Below are 26,050 nucleotides of genomic sequence, written 5' to 3'. Positions count from 1 at the left end.
ATGCATTTCCTGAACCTTTTTTGGTTGTTATTTTTAAACAAATTGAACACCTGCAGGTTCAATTGAGTTTTCTGTCGCACCCAGAAGCATAATTCAGTCAGCTAAATTAATTAAAGTTATTATTTTCATGTAAAACCCTTGCACCAGCAATTATGGCCTGTTTACATGACTTAAAAGGGAATTAATCTTTTTTGTGCCGGCAATGTTTTGTGACCGTAGGGCCAATGAACATCTTAATTGCAACACACATGGTAAATTGACTTTATTTGATCTAGAAAACACACTTAGTTGTTTTTTGAAAGAAAAATACAAAATTATCCAAAGAACTAGCTTTCGTTCTCTGCGCAATTTTATTCCATGTTGTTTGTAATTTGTGGTTAGAGGATATGAGCTGAAGACAGTGGTTAGATGGGTACTTGACATGGAATCCGCACGGTGCCTTCTGCTCGACAACATGCTGTACGTTGGCTTCTGAACTGTCAATGATAACAGGGTTGGAAATATGTGCACCGGTGTGAATCTTTCATCTGCAATATGTCAGGTAACACTCTTTCATTGAAACAGAACGAGAGAAAATAGCAAGTGGGTTTGGAGTTGCACTCGGTTTACTTTATCCCGTGATGTGTCTTTTGGGATCATTTAACACTATGTTTTGGTCAACTTCTTAACACCTTTAGGGCTGTATTTTTGTATTATTCTAAATGCGTTCCCTTTCCTTTAAACAATCTATTCAGAGGAATAGTCTGCAACATTTTTCTCAAGCGCAGCTAAAACAGAACTTCTATCCGGCTTTCGTGAATATCTTAAACCTGCATCGGCTAATTTCTTTGGCCACTTGGGGGCAGTGGAACAGGTTGAAAACACAACATTAACTCAGTACCACCTCATTATAAATAAAGGATGATCTTATTTTATCTTATCTTAATATGCAGCATATGTTGATGAACAGTTGCTTGTTAACACACCCAGCAGACATGGAGCAACATTAAAAAAAATGTTGTCGTCATCTTAGTGTCTCTTATTTTTTAGTTTTTGCTCTCTTTTGCTATTTACCAACACCTGAGGGAATAATCTGTTTTTTAAACTACATTCAAAAGGTTTACCAAGTAGTTTTTAAATTTGTCTGCATGCCATTGAGGGCTGAGCTGGTAGCAGACAGTGGATTTTTACTTTGTTTGTGCTAAAAGAAGCTGCAGCTAAGGTTGATGAGAGGGCTGCGAGTGAGCAACCCATTCTCATTCCAACCCGTCACAGACTGGCGCTTTGTTCGACCCCTCGGCGTCAAGTGAACACGCGGTTAAAATTGGGAATTCAAACAAAACACTTGTGTACGTTTAGGCAACAAACTGAGCGAAGTTCAGGAAAAACATAATGGTTCCACTACAAATGTAACCAATATGTGAACTATTAAAACATAAGTATACAGGAAACATAGTGCTCTATGGTACATCCCCACATCAGGATATTTCACGCCACACATTAGCGGTTTAGAAATAATCTGTCAACATATTTTCAGCAGAAAAATGTGGAAGTACAATCGTACAATGCGGCATAACATGTGTGTGTGAACGAGGTGGATGGTTTGGCTTAAAGCATGTGACTTAAGAAGAGACGGTGGTTCATGTGGTGCCAACACTTCACCGTGGTTTAAAAAAAAAGTGATGCTTCCCTTCAAGTTCAAGTGCACTCATGACCCTTGAGCTTTCTTAAAACAAAACACACACGGATTATCTTCAAAGGCACTGGGTGCGTACTGTGGAGATGTTTTGATCAACACATTTGAACTCTGTGTATCGATATTGTCATTTGCAATTTTGACATCTTGGAAGTTGGAGTTTTGTGTGTTCGAATAACGTCTCGCTGCATAATGCACATTTGATTTTCAGATGAAGCTACTGGTGGAGGTTTAAGAGGTTATGTCATAAGTTGGACGAGTTCATAGCTGTCGAATACGTCTAAGAATTTGGAAAGGACACATAGTTTGGTTTTCTTCTTCTTTTTGTCTGAATTCACCACAGCTGAGTCATTCACACAGCACCATTAATCTCACGCACAGAGTGGCGATGACAGACTGTGCGTGCATGTCTTAAGTGTGTGTGCATGTGTGTGTGTGTGTGTGTTGACAACTGCAGGAAGAACACCTGTGTGGACGTAGATGGGTACCAGCAGAGATCACTAACTTCTACACCTGCCTGTTGAGAAAAACACACACACAATTTATGGCACATACAAGGGACAGTGGCTAAAAATTGTTGAAATAGATCAATCAAATTAATGAATTTAAAATGGCATTCACTGTTGCTTGTAGACAGTAACCGTTTCGGCTTTGAACACGAGATAATGTTCTTGCTTCTTGGGAGATAAACACTAGAAGACATTCATACTTTTTATGGATCTTTTATTGGACCTCAAATAAACAGGAAATATGCAACGAAGAGCTAAAATGATTAAAAGAGAAGACAATTTGTTTCCTTCTTCTTTTGCTCTGGTTATCTCTGCATGGACTCTTAGCTGCGGGATCCAGAAGTGGAGATCTAACCAGTCGATGGAAAACCCCAAAGAGGACAGACAGAGAGTGATGAGAGGGGGTGGATGGTAGAGATACAGCTACACACTCACACTCACACACACACACACACACACACACATACACATACGAGCCTTCACACATCAGTCAGACAGCCCTCTAGTCAGGAGAACCCCTGGCTCACCTTCACACAGATTCACAGATCACACACACACACACAGTCGCGCGCGCACACACGCACACACAGAAGTTGTACTGACATGAATCTACGCAGTCACTTTGACTCACATAAACATGCCTCCCCCTCCCTGCAAACACACACATACACGCACTTCAAAGGAAGATTGTAACCTGACAGGCTGGTAACACCAAGAACCCACATGCAGCTTTTTTTTCTTCTAATTCTTCCTCTCAGAAACCCACCTGTTTCTTACAAACTTTCAAGTCATACCTCGCTCCCTCTCTTGCCTGGTTTTAAGATGTGTGAGTGTGTGTGTGTGTGTGTGACATACACTCAGTCAGTGTATGCATGCTGGTACTCAAGGGCTGTCTGTCTGATGTTCTCTCCGGCTCATCCTACACTGTATGCCCTTATCACAGGATTACACACATGCTGACCCATGTCTTAACTAGACACAATGTAGCCATGCTCCTGCCTGCACAACTGGGCATCTGTGAACCGCAGCACCCTGTCATCTTATCTGAAGCATGTTGCCAAGCCGATGAGCCCATATGCTGGCAATGTCTCCTTGATGTGAAATGCAGCTGGAGACATGAAACAATTTCAGACAAATCTGACAGAGCTGGTGTTTCCCCAGTGTCAGGCAAACCATAGGCCAGATGTTGACGGGTACATGATGACAGGTAACACAGAGATCTGCTTCAGTACTCTGCGAGGTCAGTCTTTCTTTTTAGCTCCGGTCCCCAGTACGCAGGGGTTCTTTGGGTGTCACAGTAGGGGGTACAAGCTTTGTACTTCACTCACATAACCCCATGAAGCCTGGTAGAGCACTTATCCTGTGTAAAGTAGAACAAAGGTAACTTCACATTTCGCGGGGGTAAATTCCTACATCACACGTGGTCCCCAGGTAATTCTAGTGCTTTTGGTGCGCCAAGGTAATTCAAAAGATTGACAAGTTACTGAGCTTTGGTACCTAAATTCTGCTTACTCCGGTTTCACTCCGCTTCACCTTGATCTGATTACACTTGAATTATTAGAATACCTACAAACGAACACAGAGATCGACAAAACAAGCCCCATTTCGTATTTCTGCAACTTTTGATCATACCACAATATTATCATCAGCAGATAGGGAGTTCACAGTTGCCACAGAATTATATTTTCCATGTAGTCACAGTTGCAACGGCTGTCAAGCTTTCAGTTCTGGCACCGCACATAAAGAGTTTAGAATGACACTTGAGACAGGTATCCCTCTGAATTCATTTTTAAACGATGGGTTGTTAATTTCCCACATTAGGAGTGGCAGCATGGTTTATGTACTACACAGGGCTTGATGGCCCATACACTGAGTATCTGACATAGCTTTGTTTGGATGCTAAATTTACAAAAGTAAAGTTTCACTTTCAGCATTGCAAAAGAAACGGCTTTGAGAATGAGAACAACTGCATGTTTGGCAGACTAAGTAGTAGTATTTGAGTCGGGGCGACTGAACTGGGGCTCCTGAGTGATAACCTAGCTAAACTAGAACAGAGCCACAAACATGGCAGATACCAGGTCCCAGGCAGCGATTAAATAATACACAGTTCCAACTCCCAATCCTGAACGGGGCTTTTATAATGCAACTTGTAAACCCCAAAAAATCATGTACTTAACTAATATTCTTCTTCTTTGGTTTTGGAAGTAACTCAACATATCGCTATTGCTCTTACAACAGCACCATGCATACTGAAATCCAAAGCTGAACAGATAGTTACGTTTGCTAAACTGTGATTGGAAAATCCCTGTAAGGGGGAAAAGGTTTAGTTAATTATGGATAGTTCTCCCCATTTTATCTGTGGTAACCTCAACCTGAGTAAGAATTTGAGCAAATCCGAGTGTGCAATCTAGACATGACTGGATTATTATGAAATTCTCATCAAATGATCAAAAGCTGCTAACTGGACCTTGAGGTAAGATTGTTTAAAACTGCTGTTTCTACTTCACACAGAACCTTCAGCGAGCTGCAAAACAATTCTCCCTGTGTTTCTCATAGTGGGGTTTCTTTGTCGGCCATAATCATCTCCTAACTCTAGCGCCCCTCTTTCTGTCTCCGTAGATGTCTTTCTCTAGAGTGGCATCTGATAAATTCAGTCTCAGGTCTCATAAGAAGAAGGGATGACTAACCCAGGACAGGCACGTGAGGAGAGAGATTAAGGGATGGTGAAGGGGAGGATGAAAGAGTGGAGTGCACTCGGTCTGCCAGTCACTTGTCTAATTGCAGTGTCTGTCATGCTGTTTCTTTACATTGATGACTTCATGTTATTTTTCTCCACCTTTCCCATTACAGCCGTCATATCTCTTTCAGTTGAGGCATACCTTTAACTATTTGTCACCTCTCCCTCAATCTTTATTTTCCAAAGTCTATCTTTCTCTTCCCTGTGTTTGAGTGAGACGTTCTTACAGTGCGTCAGTTAAAATACAAATCTAAAGATGCCCACAAGAACATTTTTTAAATACTCAAATGAATTAAATCTTCTTAAAAGAATTATGTAAGACCAGGATTTTATTGGTAACACAATGTTTGTCTCTCACTAAAATTATTTAAAGGACATTCAAAGTTTCAGATCATGGAAGCATTTGTAGGTTAAGTTTGAGTTGTTTAGTTTTTTTCATTCAATATAGTGGTTTGTAAACAAACTTCACTAAGGGTGGGATCCCAGTAGCAAAATGATGGTATTTTAGGTATTGGATCTATTCTAGGGGGAGAAAATGAAACGCTTGCTAGCCCTCTATCCGTATACACTACCGTTCAAAAGTTTGGGGTCACTGAGAAATGTCTTTATTTTTCAAAGAAAAGCACTGTTTTTTCAATAAAGATAACATGAATCAAAAATACACACTATACATTGTTAATGTGGTAAATGACTATTCTAGGTGGAAACGTCTGGTTTCTAATGAAATATCTCCATAGGTGTATAGAGGCCCATTTCCATCAACTATCACTCCAGTGTTCTAATGGTACATTGTGTTTGCTAATCGCCTTAGAAGACTAATATCTGATTAGAAAACCCTTGTGCAATTATGTTAGCACAGCTGAAAACAGTTATGCTGGTGATATAAGCTATACAACTGGCCTTCCTTTGAGCTTGAAGTTTGAAGAACAAAATTAATACTTCAAATATTAATCATTATTTCTAACCTTGTCAATGTCTTGACTATATTTTCTATTCAATTTTCAATTCATTTGATAAATAAAAGTGAGTTTTCATGGAAGACACGAAATTGTATGGATGACCCCAAACTTTTGAACGGTAGTGTATATATATTGATTATTATTACAGGAGCCCCGAGTTATAATGCCGTCGCGGCTCTGCAGGAGCAGGAGGAGCCTTGTCAAGTCTGAGAAAGTTACCCAAATCACTTGAATACTTGAGTTTGGGTTGAGAGACTACAGATATTAAACACAAGCTGGGGTTGCGGAGTTTTCCAGACAAGGAGGGGCTACAATAAGAGTGGCATATGGACATTTTTAGGATACAATGTCTTTGACGCTTGACTAGTAAGAATATCTCCACCTCTACTGCATGGAGTTGGACCATTTTCTTCATTTTTAAATTATTTTGGACAACGGTTGAAAGGTTATGGACTTGTTGGTCCAACAACAGCTCCAGATAAGCAGACAGGCAGATGTAATAATCATCCCAGATATCCACATTATAAATGAACATATTGCAATAGTGTCCTGTTTGGACTGTAAAGAGATTGCTTCATAACTGTCCCATATGACTTACAGTATTTCTACACTGTGAAAACAATGTCTGAAAACTGAATATACCTCTTCAATACTACTGTGAGAATTGAAAAAAGCAGTATACACTGTGAAGACACAACAAAGAAGAAACATATCATGGATAGTTCTGGATATCTTTTTTTATTTGATCTCATACCTGTAAAAATATATTCTCAAAAATAAATAAATATATGAAATAAATATATGTATGTCCTAGGAAACACAAACTTATATATAAGAATATAATCCGTCAACAGGTTTGTAAAGGTGTCCGGTGCTCGTTTGACAGTGGAAGAACAACCGAAATCCTTCACTGGGCTCTTGAATGCACCTCTAGAGTTCCAACAGAACACGCAGTATTCCGCCACAGGACACCACCGAAGAAGTCCTTATAAAACTCCATTAGATCCACTTTTTTGTTTGCTTGTTCCTCACACGCTTTGTAGAAAAGTCATATGTTCTGAAAAGCATCTCTCTTTGGAGCAGTTTTAAAGGAGAATCCTTCCGAGCCGTCCCCCAGCTCTCAGATTCGTTTCCCACAACAGACGTGGCTGATTTCCAGTGCATGAAACTACCTTTTAGTGTAAACCAGCCAGTGGATTAAGCATTTTTTTATAAATCATTTACTTAGCAGCTACAGTGGTGTTTTTAATAAAAATTAACTGAAAACAGTGGAATTGACAAAAACTTATCAGCCACAGCAATGTACTAGCAGCCACTTGTTAATCTCACTTATTAATTCCCACACTTTTGTCCTCTTGAACATGCATTTTTGGACTTGCAGGGAAACTTAAACAAATCCAGTCATCTGTTTTTCCTCTGCATAGCCAATAAAGGGGCGATATTAAGGGCCCGGATGTCTGTGTCTGTCAAGGGACCTTCACATCTTCCACAGAAGATCCCTGGCGCTGTTAAATCAAACTCCCCGGCTAGTGTGGTTCATAGAGGGTCTCTTTCCTTCCTCCATGCCATTGATAGGGAGTGTTGATTTGGCACACTTTTTATGATCCCCAAATCAACAGCATCTTCCATCTTCCTCAAGAAGGGGTTTAGGAGTAGGTGCACTTGGGTTGCTTTTCAGCTCAGACTGGCTCTGACAGTCATGGTAACGCCCCATCAGTCTCAGCTCTGGCCCAGTATGTCCCTGTATAGCTCCGGGACTCTATCCGGGTCGACGGGCCTTGGTAGGAAGTGTGTGAACCTCTGATGTCGCCTCGACCTCGTTCCATCCCGAGACGTCCCATCTTTGTTCAACGCCACAAAGTAAAATGCACCCTTTTCTCCATGCCGGTAGATGTTGGATGAGTAGGTGTTGTACCAGTTTTCTTCAAATTGCTCCTTAAAAACAGATTCTGCAGACAGCTTCTCCTACAGGAAGAAAGACAAGAGGAAAATCTGAGTATAGTGAAGCAAAATATGTCACCTGTTTGCAACGGATTACAAATCAGGTATGTTGAGAATTGCTACAGTGCAGTCAAATGGTGCTGAGTGTGTAATCAATAGCGTACTCACCGATCCATACAGTTCTCCTTTGCTGTTCATGGCGAGGTAGAGGCTACTGTCCACCCCTTTGATGCTAACCATTCCCACAGCTAGACTGATGAACTCCAAAATACCTGCACACACACAATACTTGACATTACATTAACTTGTCAGAACATTATTACAATAAGCATAACATGAGGTTTGTTCCACCTGAGGCTTGTGCAATACCATGTATGTGTGAGATAATTATAGTGAGAGGCATGAGCCAAATTTAACATATCTGAGGCTTGGATTCATCTGTGCTAAATACAAAAAAAAGTACAGTAAATAGCTCTATTTATAGACACACATGCTGACTCTGACAAGCAAGGCTGGGTGTCTGGAATGGCCTCTGAAGTTCAACCAAGTTTAATGGAATAAATCAAGTGTCAGAAGCGCTACAGTCTGCTGCACTAAAAGAAATCTCTCAGAGGTATACTTTCGATTTGTAAGCAGAAGACGTGTATCTTGATGACTAAAGATGAACTGTTAAAAGCAAAGAATCATTTGCAATCTAATCTCAAGGAGGAAACGTGGTAAAAAATGTTCTGCAAACATTAAATATTTAAAGCAATGTCCCATCTGGAAAGCTTATCTTGCATTCCACTTTTATGTTCAGGGTTATGGCAGCATGCAGCTGTATCACAGTGTGCTATTTGATTATAATAACCTGTATGGCTTTTTTATATAGCTCTCCCACTGTGTGTGCGCGCGTGTGTGTGTGTGTGTGTGTGTTTTTTTTCCAGTGTCACTACCTGTCAGTCTGCTGCATCTTACAAAAGAATAGCAGAAATTCTACAATAGACGACACTAAAATAATAATGAATCATAGGTTTATTTGTGAAAGGCTGCGTACCGAATCTGCTGTGGTCCTTCCTCGTGCCCTGCACGGTGCCGTCGGGACGGATCTCCAGGTGGAAGCCGGTCCTGCAGTAGAGCTGCCGCCGCCTCAGAATCCCCTTCAGATGGCTGAGGTCCGCCAGGCTGCGGGACAGCCGTTCTGCTGACACCAGGTCCTCCTGCTGCTGCGCATGTCCCCCAATCATCAGTCCGGTCACCGAGTTGTAGTCCATCGCTCCGGCTGGCGTGAGAACGAAATGAGAGCCAACCGCAGCCCGTGCGGCGCCTGCGGGGCCAAAGCTTTCCACAAATGCGTTGACGAAGCTCCCAAGCTCCGCCGCTGCCCCCATCACAGATGAGACAGACGAACCGGTTCACAGCACGAGAGATTTCCAAGTCGAGATCCAAGTGATGAGCAGAGAGGAGAGCCTCAGTACGAACCAGCGAGCGAGCGAACGAGGGACAGCCGGTGATGAGAAGAAAAAGAAAAGTTGGACGTGCTGGCAGAGAAAATAACCAATAAGTGCGCGTTTTGGCGCAGTCAGCAGAACCGTTAATTAGTCATCTAATTGAGATTTAAGTCCCGCGCTATATCTTGATGCAGATATATCCCCGGTTGCAGCAGCCAGTGTCCCCTCTTCTCCCCTCTTCTGCTATTTATCCCTCTCCCCCTCCTCTGTCCGCTCCCTCTCTTTCCTCCTCACCTTGGGATACTCCCCTTTGCTCTGGAGCACTTCAGGGTTTCCTCTCTCTCTCTCTCTCTCTCTCTCTCTCTCTCTCTCTCTCTCTCTCTCTCTCCACTCTCTCTCTCCACTCTTCAGCCCTTTATTCCTGCATATACCCTGTGCTCTCTCCTCCAGTGGCAGCATGTTGCGCAGTGAGACCAGCACGCTGCACTTAACATTTATCACGCAGTTCTCCCTTGAGAAATTCACCCCGAGTTGCCTTTTTATGCAAATGTACCCCGATCGCCTCCCTTTAGGGCTCATGTGTTCCCGTGCCCCATCAAGGCTCTGCTCATCGTTCTCCTGTCTCACCTTCAATGTTCAGTTTCAGTGCAGAGAGCGCAGGGACTTGGAGATGAAATAAAAAACTACCTACACTCAAAGAAACGACTCATTTGTATTAAATACATCTAAAATAAAATAACGATATACATTAAATTAAATTAATTTGTGTTTGTCCAACTCAAAATATAAACTAAGTAACTAAAACTCCACACAGAAGGAACGCCCGGACTGGGAATTGAACCCACACTCAAAGAAACGACTCATTTGTATTAAATACATCTAAAATAAAATAACGATATTCATTAAATTAAATTAATTTGTGTTTGTCCAACTCAAAATATAAACTAAGTAACTAAAACTCCACACAGAAGGAACGCCCGGACTGGGAATTGAACCCACAGACCTTTGGCTTTGAGGCGACGGTGCTAGCCACTACACCACCATACAGCCCTGAAAGTGTCTTCACCTTGTAAACAACTGATTTTCAGCTGGCGCATGCGCAAAGGTTAGTCCTCAATGAAACACATTTATTTTGAGTTGATATGCACACCATCTAACCTAAATAAATCTAATAAATGAAAGAATTCATACATTTTGTGTTCCACCCATTAAATATAAATATCTATTTTTGTAATTGATTTATTTAAATGTATCAAACAATATTTAAAGCTGTCACCTCGAAGAAGGGCTTGAATCGTTTTTTTGAGTGTAAACAAATTAGCATCGGAGGATGCCCCCCCCCCCACACACACACACACACACTCGCTTCAAGCTTGCAGCAGCACAACGACTTCACTGACGCTCATTTAGACGCTCAATGCCAAATTGCTCATGGGCCCTTCAGCAGTGGCTAGTTAGAGAGTGCGCCTTTCAGCAACAACGTGTGTGTGAAATGGACAGAGGAAGAGAGTGCATGTGTATGTGTGCGTGTGTGTTTGTGTGTGTGTGTGTGTGTGTGTGTGTGTGTGTGTGTGTGTGTGTGCCAAACAGCATGAAAGTGGTATTCCCATTACCCTAAACGCTTTACAGCCCCACGCCTCCTTAACGAAATGACTCAGGTGCAGCTATAGAGAGAGGAAAGCCCCCATTTGCGTAATGTTCGCACTCGGCTGTTGATTTATTGCCCCCCTCGTTTTATGTAAGTCAGCCGCACGTTAACAGCGCCCGCACAGACACAAACATACACACGCACCCACACGCACCTGTGCAAACGACATCACTTGACTGTCAATCCCTTCATTGATCTTTCCACATGGGCTTTGAACAGCGCAGGAGCCCACATATCCTTAATTGTGGTCTTAAAAGACGAATCAAAGACACACGGGGCTTCAAAGTGTAGGGATCTTGTAAGGGGATCACGCAATAACAACCAGAAGAGGGGAATATACTCTGTTTGAACTGCATGTGAGCTTAGATAATGCCCGACACTTGACATTTGAAGGGCTTCAGAAGCTGTTAATTATTTATGTAAATTAACGTAGGCCTATATTTTGTAATGCACATCTTTATATTGATCATAACGTTGAACATATTTCATTAGCCATATAAAAACTGGCATAATGCCGGTCACCTGGAACTCATTGCAGACAAAACATTACAGGTTTGCGGGAAACTAACATTGCCCAAAATAATGAACTGTTGGCACTTTAAATCAAACGAATGTCAAAATTGAAGATACATTGATATCAAATGAGGGATTTGGCTCGGGGTCAAACCGCAGTATATACTGTTTGAGTTGGACTATAGCAGTGGTGCATTTATGGGCCCATGTTCCAGCCCATTGATTTTGGCAGCGCTCGTGTACACTAAACACACGCGCGCACACAGCTGCCCCCTCCGTGGGGAATTGCGTTGATAAATGAGTTGAAGGTGCAGAGGTGTTTTGTGTGCGCGCCATACGCCGGTCATTTTGTATACTGTGTCGATTTCCACTGACAGGGATTGCGACACCTTGTTTTTTTTCTTTTACTGTTGTAGCCTACTCATCTCTCTCACTATATATATATATATATATATATATATATATATATATAATGTCGTATATATGTGGTTGTGTGCGTGACAGATTGATAAACTGAGTGGGCATCTATGTGTGACGTGCTTTTTGTCCTCCCACTTTCCCTTTCCCCCCTCGCTTCATAATTATTTATGATCAGTAGAAAAAGGGAACTTTTTTTCAAAGGGGACAAAATCGATCGGAATTGCTGCAGGCTGATCAGCTCCTGATGCATTTGGATATCGACCTGCATAGCCACGATGAAGGTGTCAGATATAATGCCAAATTTCCACTATACTTACAAGGTGCATGCAGTTCAGGGTATACGGTTTTCTTTGAAACATATGTTATGTTGGTTTGCAGTTCTGTTGGTTGGTGACAGAGTGAAGCCAACCATGTAGCCCATAGCAGCCTTAAAAGGAAGAGGAGGAGGCCCCCAGGGTTATCCCCCCACACCCACGCACACTTACACACAAATAAATTACAACCTAATCGAATGCCTGGATAATGGAATAACTGAATATAGCCTTGAGGTTATTAATGCAAGTGGTCCAAACATGGGGAAACTCCAGGGGTCCTTGAGAGACAAATTCAGAAATCCCCAGAATGTAGACTCTTTATTTAATCTATATGCCACTTAGAAAATGCATGAGCATGAGATCTCACCACTTTTATGTCCCCAGATAGGCCTGGGGTTCAAAAATAAACCACAACAAAGCCTTTCCCCCTTGAGTATGCAAACAAATGAGGGCATGCATGAGCTAATGTGTTTCTGCTTCGAGCTCTGTTGTATACTTGAGATTGACAGATTTGATGCAACAGTCAATATTTAATACAATTTTACAGGTCAGTTGTAATTTTGCATTAATTATTAAACATTTCTACCAGTCAACCAATTAGGGAGCCTATTAGTCACCACATAGGGTAATCCTGCTTGGATTTTGACCAAAGGAACACATTCAGGGCTTAATATTCAACACTTTAAAGGGTGTATTTGTATAAGAGGTTTTGATAGTCATTGTTTGATCTCTTTTTAACTTTTGGCTAAACTGTGCTCATATCTAGGTGAGAGCGATCTGCATGCTTCATGTGTGAGCAGGTGACAGGATCAAGTGTTTGACTTCTTTCCTTTATTCTCTCGGCATCAAAGTCATAAGAAAATCCCCATCAGGTTAACATTAGTCTTACATGTAAAGACTTAAATGAAGAGTTCATCTTTGATATTCGTTTGATATCTGCTCTTCATTGGCTTCTTTGATGCTGAATTTCCCGCTGGAAATCGAATATCAACATAACCCTCAATAAAAAGTGAAGACTGACACATGTTAATATCGTTGGTCACTTTATAGTTTCCTCAGTGTAAACCAAGATGTCTTTCAAGTTCATTCTAAAACACTTGCTGTGAGGTATTTCAGCTGAAAGACTACAATGTGCTCCTCTGCCTGCTTTTGAATGTGATTTGAATAAGTTTATATTGCGTATTAGCCTTGCCTGTGGTGTAAAGTGCATTTACACAAATGTTGAGTTGGTTCTTGAGTATTACTAAGGTATTATACTTGTAGGCTACTTTTAATCCATTAAATTGTTCTGTCAGCCATACTGGTTATTCTGCTATATTTTCAGAACACCTGAACATTCAATGCATGAGTTTTATAGGCCACTTATAAAATAGTAAAAGTCGATTCCTATTTTTTAATAAAGCAAATGTTTGATTACTATTACTCACACCACTGCAGTGGATAATAGCATGGTCCAATATAATCTCCAGTCGACGAATTACACTTCTTCACTGTTCATCTTCGTCTAATTATAGTTTATAATTGACCACGCAGCAAATTAACTTTCACTCTCAGTCTCACTCATCACATCCCCTCCACTCTGTGTGTGATTCTGCACAGCAAATCTACGGTGCCCGCACATCTCGCGATGAAAGGGAGACAACGCGATACTTTTTGTTGTTGTTGCTGCCTGCAAAGTTATAGTCCTCCAGCAGCACAGCGGCAGCAACAACAGCAGCAATGGCCGCTTTCCGCAGAGTGGCAGCGCTGGCCGGTAAGATAAACATCTGGTCGGCGGCGAGACACGAGCTCGTCGGTGGTCAGGCGGCCAGAGGAGGAAGGACACGAAGGGGTCTGGCGGTCGGGATGTGTCTAGCGACGGGAGGCGCCGTGGCGCTTTACTTCTACAACGACATGACGAGCTGCAGAGGCAGGAAGGGGATGGGGAGCCGCAGCATCAACGGACTGCTCCCAGCCATCCCGACCGTGGAAGCCAAGGAGAAGGTAGGACGTTGCGCCGAGACCTGTGAGGCTGACGAAGAGGCTCTGGGTTAGCAGGATGTGTGTGTTGTCCCCGGTGTTGACATGGAGGCGTCGGTGTGCAGAACTGTGGAGAAAAAACAACAAACCACTGAGACAAAAACGAAAGAGCGCTTCGTGTTTTCACCACTCGAACTAGACCCACGTCGGTCCAGTTAGTCCGGTCTCTTTGTGTTTTGGAGCCACGGTGTGCGGCTGCCAGCTTATATGTTTCCTCTCGGTTGATATCCTGTGTCATTCATTCCCAACACGCCCAGTGGAAACAGTTTACTCACTGTTTGGCTACAGGACGATGTGCGCGCGCAGATGCAGGAATGGCGCTCTCCGTTAGAGCTGGTGCTGAAGTGACAGAAGGTTGAACGTTTTCCTGTGAGCCAGGCAGAGCAGAGGTGTTAATGGAATAACACTTGCAAATAAGGTACACTATATCCCTGCAGGTACTAGTTCCTTGTTCTAATTAATGTAGTAGTTTCAGCTTCATGTTAAATGCTTCACAAGTTACTTGAACAGACAGCGATGAAGAAAATCCACCAGTTTCCAGTGGTGGACAAAAAGTACTTTGATCCTTTAAGTATCAAAACCACAGACTGAAAAGACACCATTAGAACCCTATTTACTATTTCTAGCAGCAAAACAAATCCAAAGTAAAAAAACAAATATTAAAATGACAAGTTATGCTGAAGGGAGCACTTCAGAAGTTGATATTATTATAAGTGTGATAATAATTATACATTAACTAATGACATTAACATGAAAACATGTTTCTAATAAATATGAGACTCTATGACATTAAATAGTGAAAGTGCAGTCAATATATAGTGATAAAATATAACACATATAACATATAGAATAAAATGCCATACATCTAGGGTGGACAGGTTGTGAGAAAGGTAAGATACATCTTCGGCCTGTATTTTGGAACACTTCTTATCTTCTATTTTTTGGCTTAGAAAACACTTTTTGTCATTAGTTGTTTCAATTTAAAGTTTATATAATTGTGACATATTACAATAATTATAGTTAAAGTGGTGCATCATATTTAACTGGTAGGGAATCCTCTAGTAGATTGTAACTAAAACAACACAATAATAATTGTATTCAGAGCAGATTAACATCAATAATCAAGTATAAATGTCAAAAAGACATTAATTTAAGAGTGACACCAGATGCTGAAATACCACTGAAATAAACAGACACCAGTAGTTTATCAGAGGGTAGTAAATCAATCCTACGTATGGTAAATTAAATCAATAATGTAATGTATAGGTTATACGGTTAGTTCTTCTGGACCGCCACGGGTAACATAGTTGCCTGTAAGGAAACTGGGATGGAGGAGGGGTAGCTAGTTTAGAAGCAGGAGAAACTATAAGAAGACAGGCAGGATACCCGACTGTAGAATATGGTGTCTTGCTAGCCACCCAACGTGGGAACCGAATAGCTCCATTGGGAAAAGGGAAACACAGCCTTCTGTTACTCAGTAAGTAAAGGTTTTCTGAAGGATAAGGTTTGAAGAAATTGTGAGAACTCACTTGCAGAGAAGGAGAACAAAGCTGCAGGGAAACACAAGTTCTTACAAGCTTGAAAACAAGGCTGAGATTCTGAAAGGAAACAAGAAAACCATCTGCCAGAAAACAAGAGTGGGTCAGTTGAGTCTCCAGAGACCTGTAATTTGGGGACTTATTAGCAAAATATGCTTCCTCTGGGGAACAGAAGCCTGAGATGGACAAGACCAAACGTAGCTTATGTTTGACAAGTCCTAAAAAAGATTCATGCCTGGATTCTGAATCTTTGGCAGACTTGTGGCTAGTTGTGTGATTGGCTGTCTGGACTCTAGAGAATCGTATGAGGAAAATGGCTCCACCCAGGGAAGAAAATATCATCTGTCACCTGCAGGATAACTGTTGGCTGTGGCAGGTAAAAGTTCAGGCCAGGTTTTTCCTTATATTAAGAAATATAATTTTTTCAAATCATTTTCTAAATGTACATGACAACTAGTGATTGAGACCATAAAGTCATGTTTACTCAGGTAATAAATCGAGTGAGAAGTATTGTTCATTTTCTTCTCTCTATCTTCAATTTTTACAAAAAACATCCAGTAATTCATTTTTTGTGTGTGTGCATAGTGTTTATTAATTTACCTAGGTTGTTTTTTGTAATTTTCTCATGTGTTTGTCATACTGTATTGCATCTGTGCTGTTTGTGTCACTTGTGTGGACTGTGCTACTGCCTCTTGTTCAGGTCATCATTGTAAATGAGAATTGGTCCTCAATTGATCGTACCTGGTTAAATAAAGGTCATATTTAGATTTCTCTACAATCAGCTTCTTCTTTTTTTGCAACCAAAGAACTCGCTTGGCTTCACTTTTCAGACCCGGATGCTGCTGCCTGGTATAGATGGTCCTGTTGGCAATCTCAACATATAGAAAAACCACGTGGCTTGGATAAGATTAGTCTCGGAGGCACAGAGTGAAGCAGGAAGCAGGAGTTGAAGAAACAGCAACACACTTTTGGCATTGAGCATTGATCTACATTTGCCACTTAAGAGGCACGATCAGACTGTATCACAAAAGAGAGAACTGATACTTGCTATTTGTGATTGTATAATACCTAACGATTAGAAAACATAGCTGACCGAAGGATTTCTGATAAGTCAGACTCAAAAAGGTACCTTAGCTGGCTCGATTTGACTTTCATATGACTGACATTAAATCAAGAAACAAGGAGAAAACACAGGAGGGTTTGAATATAGCTCTGAGAAAACTGAGAACATTTATTAAAAGTTGTGGCTGTGAATGGAGAACACTGAGTTGCCTGAGGGGGAATCACCAAGACTAGGTGACACACTCAAAGAAATGACTCATTGGATGAACTCAATTAAATTGTTGGCAGGTTTTCCATCCAATAATTATATGCAACTCCAACTCAAATTTAGCACATCAGTGCAATAAAATGTATTTAAGTTAGTCCAACTCATTTGTATCAAATACGTCTAAAATAAAATAACGATATTCATTAAATTAATTTGTGTTTGTCCAACTCAAAATATAAATTGGAAATTAAATATTGTATTCCATACCGCTTATCCTCATTAGGGTCACGGGGCGCTGGAGCCGACCCCAGCTGACATTGGGCGAAGGCAGGGTCACCTGGACAGGCCGCTAGTCCATCCAGGGCACACATAGAGACAGACAACTATTCACTCTCACATTCACACCTATGGGCAATTTAGGCATCAATTAACCTGACTGCATGTCTTTGGACTGTGGGAGGATTAGAACCCGGAGACTTTAGAACCCGGAGGGAACCCACGCTGCCACGGGGAGAACACGCACGGCCCTCTTGCTGTGAGGCGACAGTGCTAGCCACTACACCAGCCCTGAAAGCATGTTCACCTCATGCAACGCATGCACAAAGGGTAGTCCCCAATTAAACACATTTATTTTGAGTTGATATGCACACCATCTAACCTAAATAAATCTAATAAATGAAAGTATTCCTACATTTTGTGTTACACACATTAAATATAAATATCTATTTTTGTAATTGATTTATTTAAATGTATCAAACAATATTTAAATGTGTCCCCTCTAAGAAGGCCTTGCATCGTTTTTTTGAGTGCAGGAACATATTTAGGTGTGGCTACATGACATTATAAATACACAAGAACACAGTGTACTTGACTGTCATTTCAAATTACTGCCACTTAATAATTTTTTTAATTACCCACCCCATTATTAGTATTTTTGCATTACTTTTAACATCATGTTGTGCAGCATGGCATATGAATCTTGCTGCCTTTCTAAAACATTCTCAACTTCATTCATTAGTGAGAGCCAAGGCCATGGGCGCCCGTGCTCATGCACTTGATTACAGTGCATTCCTATGAAGCCGAGCGCTCATCTATGCATGCCTCCAAAAGCCCCCTCGGAGACGGGAGCGGCAAAGCTTTATGAATGAATCCGTGCGCTCATTAGCATGTTAGATGAGCTGAGCAGGAACCTGGGTGTGCTGGGCCCTGCGGCCAAACAGGTTTAATTTTGGAAACCTCTCTGCTAATTACACAGCTTCATGCAGCACAATCTGTTGGCGTAGCGGCTCTCCTACGCGGCAGCTAATCAAGTTGAAGCCCTGGCTCTTGAGAGAGAGAGAGAGAGAGAGAGAGAGATGCTAATTAAGTAGTAGTGACAACGTATTTGTGTGTGTTTGTTTGTGTGTGTGTGTGTGTGTGTGTGTATGGGTGGGTGTGTGTGAGACTTTCTTGCGCCAGAGGTGCTGACTGTTTATCATCTCAGAGAGCAAAATGGAGAGAGTCGATGCCAAGAATAGATGGATCTCCTCATTACGGAGGTTCAAAAGCAGTGAGGAGGCACACACAGTTTATATTCTGTGTGACTTTTCTCTTCACAGATGGGAAGTCGCATTAAAACTACAATTATTGGGGCACATTTGCACCCCTCACTCTGTGGATTATTTAAATATGCTGGTAAATAGTAAAAATATGGTATATTTCCAGTAATGTTGTGCACTTTTTCTCTTTTGATAAAAAAATATATAATAAAAATAATAAAACTGATAAAAAAAGAGGGCAACATAGTCATATTTTGTGATGCCTGTTGTTTTTGTGTCTGCAGGAACGTCCGTTTGACTTTGATGAGGGAGACGTGTACATGTCGTCCCATGAGCATCGCTTCCGCATTTTCAGCTCGGTGGAGTATGACGGGCAGCTCTACATGACTCCACAGAACTTCATCGAGTCGGTCACCATGAGCGAACCCAGAAGTATGTTTGATGTTCCTATATTGTGTAGAGCCTTTACGAGCTACTGTACCAAAGTATGTTCAAACGTCAGTCAGAAAACATTTCAAGAATGTTACTTTGAGAGAAATTACATTCTCTGATTTCATCCAAGTCATTTCCCTTTGATGTAATAACACAGTTATTTTTATGACCGTGGTCCCATTTTCACCTGCACCTTCATGTGGCTTGTTTCAAGACTTTGATGAATTACATTTACATGCTTAAAATGTTCCATTACCTAAAAGTACAGACTTAAATCACCATCTTAAAATCATCAGTTTTACTGAGTATTTCCATTGGTTGAATCCAAATATAAAAATGTTGTTATATTTTATAATTTGTAGCTTTATTTATTTGTAAATTGATAAACTACATTGTGCTTGTTTTTAGTTTGTAGATAGCCATCTCTGATCCACAAGTTATGTCCTGATGTGGATGTCCCAATATGGATCTCAGTGTCCTATCTATTTTTGTTTTATTGAATCCAAGTTTTAAAACACTTTACTGAGTTTTAAACACGTCTTTTCTGTTTCTGTCAGCCTGCTGCCAGTCGTAACAGATTAGTCCCGGCCAGTCAGCCTCAAAGCAGATGGCTTTACAGCTATTGTTTAGTCTGTGGTTAATGTTAGTCAGACGCGGGCGCACACACACACACACACACACACACGCACATGCACGCACGGATACAGACACAGACACAGACACACTCGACTTCTCCACATTCCAGTTGCTCATATTCACCTGTATCTTAACCAGTAGATATCTAAACCAGACACTTAACTTGTTTTTTACTTTGTGACAACTGGTTTCGAAATGCCCCTACAAGTTGAGTATACCACAAACACCGAAACAGCAATTCCGTTCCTCAGCTAGTAGCGTGCAGACTGTGCACCTGTATGTGTGTGTTTACATCAGCCCTTGCTCACTGACATACGATACAGCCTCACATACCCTCTCAGCAGCCGACATCCTCTAATGCCCCCTTTGAAGTTGAATTAGATGAACTTTGTTGTATAAAACAGAACAAAAGTAGTATGTGCTTTTACGGGGACATTCCACAAACTACAAAGACAAGCACGGGGCACTTTAGACGGTACAAATGGGCCTGTGATGATGACAGTGTATATACAGTGAGTGTGTCTGTGTGTGTGTTTTGTGACTGTACTCGGCACATTAAGACCCATTTCTAGATCATACAGATGCTATCTGATCAAGCCCACCCAAACTCTCTTCTCCTCTTTCCCTTCTTCTTCTCTCCTCTTTTGTCTGGTTCCCTTGCAGACAAGAGGCCCTGGAGGTCCCTGGCCAAACAGGTGGGAGACACACTCTTGATACTTCTTTCTTCTGCTGTTTCAGGCAGCTGTTGCATGTTAAATCTGTTGCAGACCCTGCAAAGTTTTAATCTCAATTTTGCTAGAATTGTGTTTTTTATGTAAATGTGGAAGGTTATCCATGTACAGTGGCATTCATGCATCATTTTGAGTTGTATTGTCACTATATGTCAAGAAAAAGATTTGAGTGGCCTCCACACTGAAATTCACTTCACCCTTGTGTTGCCTTAGGGTCATTTTGACCCGAATCAATATTACACCCTCCCCCGCCTTTGGGTCATTTTGACCCGATTCAATGTTTCACCCTCCTGTTACCTTTATATTTACTAACATATTTTACCCTTTGGGTTCAATTTGACGCCAGCAATTAAAACCTCCAGAAAATTATTAGAATTAATATTGTTTTCCAAGTTTAAGTGTGAGGCACTTTATGTTTGTTTGTTGACTACCGAAAGAACACCGACATTAAACATTGAATGGGGTCAAATTAATCCTAAGGCGGGGGGAGGGTGTAATATTGATTCGGGTCAAATTGACCCTAAGGCAACACAAGGGTTAAGACAGTATGTCTAATAGAGAGCCGTTCAGGTGTTCACAGTGTGATGTACAGTGTCTCCAGAGCTCGCAGATCTCTTTCTGAACACTATTCGTAAGAATTTTGAAATTACAACCACTGAACCACTCATTTGGCACAAATCAGGTGCTTTTATTTTATAATAACACAAATTTGTCACTAGTGCTGACTGTAGTCAAATGTATGAATAAGGTGATGCCATTGGCTGTAGAAATACAGGAACAAATTAACTCTATTTATCAGTGTTGAATCTTAATACAATCTTAAAGGTACCCTGTGGAGTTTTCTTGTTAACAGTTATGTTTCCATTCAGTGATTTTTCTTTTTACCAAAGGAATCCTGTTTATCACACGACGAGTTGCTCCAAACGTGTTCCATGCATTTCCTTTATCAGAAAATATTGTTCCATATTTTAAATCCTGCAGGCTTTTACATCCATGTTTACAATCAACATGCAATATTCTTATTCCCCACCTTCTCCCGGCGTTACCTCCACCATTAGTTTATCAGCCGGAAGTGTTTTCATGCATGCGGTAAACATTTGCATTACTGCTCTCTGGAGTGCGACAGAGGTTACCAATTTACAAGCAATGGAAGTGCACAGCTCATGTTGTGTTAAAAAAATAAGTAATAAAATGGCACTCCACATATAACTTCATATATTTGCAATACACTTTTCACTTGATTGAAAGAAAATATCTTGTCATCTACGAATGTCAAGACGAATAGTTGTGAATCCTTTCCCTCTTTTCCATGGCATGATACCTTCACTCTCTGTTTCTGTGTTTGTGCGTCTCATGAACGGGGTGGTCTGTGGTTGTATGATGTACGTCAGGCTACTCACTTTTAGATTGTGTGTTTTTGTGCCAGGAGCTGGAGAAGAATTTGACAGAAACTCCCCCAGTGTGGAGAGGATCCTCCAAACTGTTTCGCAACCTGAGAGAACGAGGTCGGAGAGAACACACATGCAACCACGCCAAGCGAGCGCAAAGGCACCTTGAGTACATTTACACCCCCCCCCCCCACACACACACACACCTAAATAACACTGATGTGAGTCTTATAAGAGTAGTCGGATACTAACAGTGTCAGTGGATTTTTAATATTACAGTTTTATCATATTTAATATACTTATTTCACTATAACTTAGGGAAAGTTAAAAGTTTCTTTTGACATGAGGAGTAAAAGAGGACCAGTTCTATACATTGTACATAATTCTTGCAGTTTTTAAATGCACGGATACCAGGTTTTACCTACCGATGTGTGACTAAATAGTGCTTGTGAGCTTGTGAGCTTGTGTGTGTGTGTCACTGTAGGTGCCTCTAATCCGGGGTTGGAGCCATGCTGTCCTTTCTTACAGCCAAACAACCTGCTGAAAAAACTAAAAATAAACCTCCTCTCCTCTCCTCCTGGTTGCATATTGGAAAATAGCAAATAATACAGAACCAAAGACAGAGAGATCAGGAGAGAAGCTCCACATAATTAATGTGTTTGCATCAGCGGGTAACAGAGGATCCACGCAGTCTGTGAGTGAATCCCCCCGGAAACAATATTACACTGGGAGATGCTAAATATAACATTCACTCTCTTCCTCTAGCATGATAATGTGTTACGCCTTCCAACAGTCTTTAACATCTACACTTCAGGGTGCATTGCCCTTGTGCTAATGCTTTAAAACACAGGGACCAATAACTGATAGGACATGTAATAAAGAGATGGAGAGAAGAGTAGAAAAAAGGACGAGGAAGAAAAAGAGACAAGAGAAGCGAGGGAGTGAAAATTAGACATGTAAAAGTGAAGGTTGGAGACAGAGAGAAATTGAGGAAGTCGTACAAAGTAGAGAGATGAATAAAAGAGCCGGAAAAGAGAAAAAGTCTGTAAACCTATCTCACATTGCAAGAGGAAGACAGTTATATACAGTGCATGTCTATTCAAATTGCTAGTGGCAGATTGCCAAGACCACACACACACACACACACACACACACACACACACACACACACACACACACACACACACACGTCAGCATTCAACGATTACTTTCTATACATATTTTTTTGTATTACCACTAAACAACTTCTTTGTACATTCACACATTTATTTTATTCAACTTACGTACAATGCCATCCCTCGTATAGACTTTGTATAAGTGTGTGTTTGTATGGTATATTTGTGTGAGTGTGTGTGTGTACGTGTGATGTCAGGACATGCTCTCCTCTTCATGCCATGATGAGCGAGGACAGTTGAAATCCTTGGGATGGCTGTGGTTTTCTGAGAATGACAGCGCTATGTGTCAGACAGAGGAATGCTATTGTTTGTGTGTGCGTGCTGGAGAATATGTCAGTGTCGGTTGGCCTCTTCGATTTAGAAACAGTCCAATGTATTCAAGGATGTGGTGAGTTCCCGGTTAGGTGATTATTAATGTACAGTGGCATGCTGGGTATTTACATGACACATTACAGCTCAGAGTAAATGTAACCCACTGTTATCAACTGTCATTCATTTCAGTACTTGTATGAACATACTTTACTCAGTATAATGAGTTTATCTGTGGTTAAAGCATATGTTATAACTACAACCATCCCAATTTATCTTCTTAAGGCCTTTTATCTTAGTCAGTAACAGTGATTGATATTGTCCGTGAGGGCCATTGAGATATTATATTGGATATTGACTTATATTACACAAATATACCTGACTTTTCTATCATCTTATCAAGTTGTAGCTCATGTGTTCACAAAATGCAAGTCCGAAATGTATTTGCCTTTCAGCTCTTCTTTGGTCTCAAATATCTGTCAGCGGTTTTTTAAAAACTTGCCCTCTTCACTAGCGATTGTTTCAATGTTGTGGCATTTCATATTCGGCAGGCAGTTCATTGTGAACTTTGGGAAGTCTGCTGTATGTGCGTTATGGTTTACACTTGATGTAAATTGATCTTTAAGCATTTTTAAGCCCTCAGACCAGTTGAAACACATAGCAAAGATAACCTCAGGTACCTGCGGAGTGGCAGTGACTAATTTTATTTCAGTGATCGTAAATCAATGCTCCTGTTCTACCATAACATTTTAAAATGTACAACTCATAAACACTCGCACATAAAAAGATACATATGCAAATAGCATACATAGTAGTACCAAGCCATATTTACTTATATTTAGATTGATCATTGACCTTGAATGATAATTACTATACCTGTTATCCCATTTTTTAGTTCAGCAGCATGTCACCAAAAGTATGTGAGAATAAACACGCCGAATGCTTTTGAGAAACCTGAGTAGTTTCCGAGTGTATCTCTTGCTCTCAGGCTACACAGGGAAAAGAGAATTCAGTTCCAAACCAGCTGCTCTACACAAAGCAGCCGAGCATCAGGAAAACACAAGGCTCACACTGGTGGTTTAACTGGTGTCATGTTCACCTACATGCATACACAAACACACACACACACACACACACATACATACATGGGAAAGCAGTCTCCCGTAACACTCAAGTGAGTCACCCTGAACTATCTGAACGATCAGACAGAAAGCGAAAAAAGAGGGAGAGAGAGAGAGAGAGATGAGATGAGATGGAGCTACAAAGATTCCTAAATGGGCCTGAGGCAAGAAAGGATCACCTCCTAACACATTTTTCACTTGCTTATCCAAACACAGACACATACACATGCACACACCCAACCTGTGTGTTACTTTGGACACTCGGGGTGTGGAAAAAGAAATGGTGTGTGGCCAAATGGCAGCTGAGCTCCAGAAGACACATTTTAAGATGCTATCTTCATAAAAGGGAAGATAATGTGCGTTAGTGTGTGTGTGTGTGTGTGTGTCAGGAGGTCTATGTTCTTTGAATATCTGTAAACATTGTGTGTGTGTGTGTGTTAACTCCCTCATTACTAGGCATCATCTCATACACAGAGTACCTGTTCCTGCTCTGCATCTTGACAAGTGAGTCAATTTAGTCTCTCTACGCACCCTCCTTCAATTCATCTCATCTCCTACTTCCTTGTTGTATCTTTCCTCCCACGTTATTGTCGCAGTATGCTTTGGGAACTTAGCTTTTTTTTTTTGGTATGGTATATGATATGAACTACACTGAAGCCCACCCAGGACTTAATGAGAGGCCATTATGACAGACATCCCGTGGATTTCCCCTTCCCCTTGGGGTAGGCAAGACATTGAGAGAGAGAGAAGAGGTAACAGATCAATATAACCTTTCCAAACTTGAATAGACAGGCATATTTAAAAATATATAAATAAAAGTGCTACACTCAGTACACCTACATACATTTTCTGCACTAAATACTGATACTCTATTGCATTGCATAAGATATGGCTCCATTACACACAATAGTTCTAGTTCAACCAGGGATTTGTGTTATTGCTGTTTGAATTCATCAATGTTAATTTGACATTTTATAGGGAAGATAACAACAAATATTGGTTTATTTTCTCACAAGTAATTATAATAACTGTTATTGATTCAAACCAGTCATGTGTGCTTTGTACCTGCTTTAGTATCAAGAACGAAATCAAATCAAAATACATGGTATCTTAGACTTTCTTGCTTAGGTTGAAGGACCAGCAAGTAGAAATCAGTACATCAGCAAAAATGCATTGTTGTATTTAGAGTATAAATACATTAATTGATCCAACCTTTATTTTGCTAGCTATACCTGATCTATAAAAAAAAACAGGTTGGGTGGTATATAAAAATGCAAGCGTAGCTCATTGTCCATATAGATTCAACCACCCGCCTCATCTCCCTGCTGTCTAGCCTATATGCCATTCTTCCCATGCCATTTCTGGGTTTAGAATTGCATTACACACACATGCACACACTCACCCTCTGTGCTCTCCTCTCTTTTTCTCCAGAACCCCATGCTGGCTTCAAGATTGCTTTCAATATGTTTGATGCAGACGGCAACCAGATGGTGGACAAGAGGGAGTTCTTGGTGGTGAGTCTCTGACAGAGAGAAAATCCATCCCATCACTGAATTGATTTGTTATTATTAACATCACGTTTCGCTCCCATGGCAAAAAGACAAGCTTAGGATATTAAAAATATCGAGAATAAGTGTGAAGTGAATGTCAGTGCAACAGGGATTTGTGTTTGAATGTACCTTCGATCCCACCTGACTTCATCTGAAGCTGCCTTCTGTTACATGTAAAGCATTTAAAAGCTGATTTT

General features: G+C 40.9%; 2 protein-coding genes across 11 annotated transcripts in view; one reads left to right on the top strand and one right to left on the bottom strand.

Annotated features, from left to right (window-relative positions):
• Positions 1 to 6,597: 6,597 nt before the first annotated feature.
• LOC130190369 (fibroblast growth factor 20-like) lies at positions 6,598 to 9,231 on the bottom strand. The gene is made up of 3 exons (XM_056409752.1): positions 8,858 to 9,231; positions 7,990 to 8,093; positions 6,598 to 7,845 (listed from the first exon to the last, which is right to left on the bottom strand). The coding sequence occupies exons 1-3, from the start codon at positions 9,189 to 9,191 to the stop codon at positions 7,600 to 7,602; spliced, it is 684 nt and encodes a 227-aa protein (XP_056265727.1). The 5' UTR covers positions 9,192 to 9,231; the 3' UTR covers positions 6,598 to 7,599.
• A 3,947-nt stretch (positions 9,232 to 13,178) lies between these two features.
• Positions 13,179 to 26,050, top strand: part of micu3a (mitochondrial calcium uptake family, member 3a) — a 30,786-nt gene continuing 17,914 nt past the window's right edge. For 8 of the 10 annotated variants that reach the window (XM_056409733.1, XM_056409731.1, XM_056409728.1 and 5 more), the window contains exons 1-6: positions 13,179 to 14,129; positions 18,796 to 18,943; positions 20,243 to 20,274; positions 21,737 to 21,815; positions 24,760 to 24,807; positions 25,735 to 25,817. In XM_056409733.1, coding sequence (XP_056265708.1) covers positions 13,866 to 14,129; positions 18,796 to 18,943; positions 20,243 to 20,274; positions 21,737 to 21,815; positions 24,760 to 24,807; positions 25,735 to 25,817 — 654 coding nt within the window. In that variant the 5' untranslated portion in view covers positions 13,179 to 13,865. Of the gene's footprint in view, positions 14,130 to 14,524; positions 14,584 to 18,795; positions 18,944 to 20,242; positions 20,275 to 21,736; positions 21,816 to 24,759; positions 24,808 to 25,734; positions 25,818 to 26,050 lie in introns of those variants that run through there. The other 2 variants (XM_056409737.1, XM_056409732.1) reach the window with 2 other exon arrangements.

This window comes from Pseudoliparis swirei, chromosome 24 (assembly GCF_029220125.1).
Source record: "Pseudoliparis swirei isolate HS2019 ecotype Mariana Trench chromosome 24, NWPU_hadal_v1, whole genome shotgun sequence".
NCBI lineage: Eukaryota > Metazoa > Chordata > Actinopteri > Perciformes > Liparidae > Pseudoliparis > Pseudoliparis swirei.
The sequence above is the reverse complement of the archived record's forward strand: the minus strand, read 5'-3'. Positions and strand labels throughout refer to the sequence as shown.

Coding starts and splice junctions, on each gene's coding strand:
- LOC130190369 (XM_056409752.1), bottom strand. CDS start 9,191: ATGGGGGCAGCGGCGGAGCTTGGGAGCTTCGTCAACGCATTTGTGGAA. Junction 8,094..8,857: donor GAAGGACCACAGCAGATTCG/GTACGCAGCCTT, acceptor GTGTGTGTGCAG/GTATTTTGGAGTTCATCAGT. Junction 7,846..7,989: donor AAGGAGAACTGTATGGATCG/GTGAGTACGCTA, acceptor TTCTTCCTGTAG/GAGAAGCTGTCTGCAGAATC.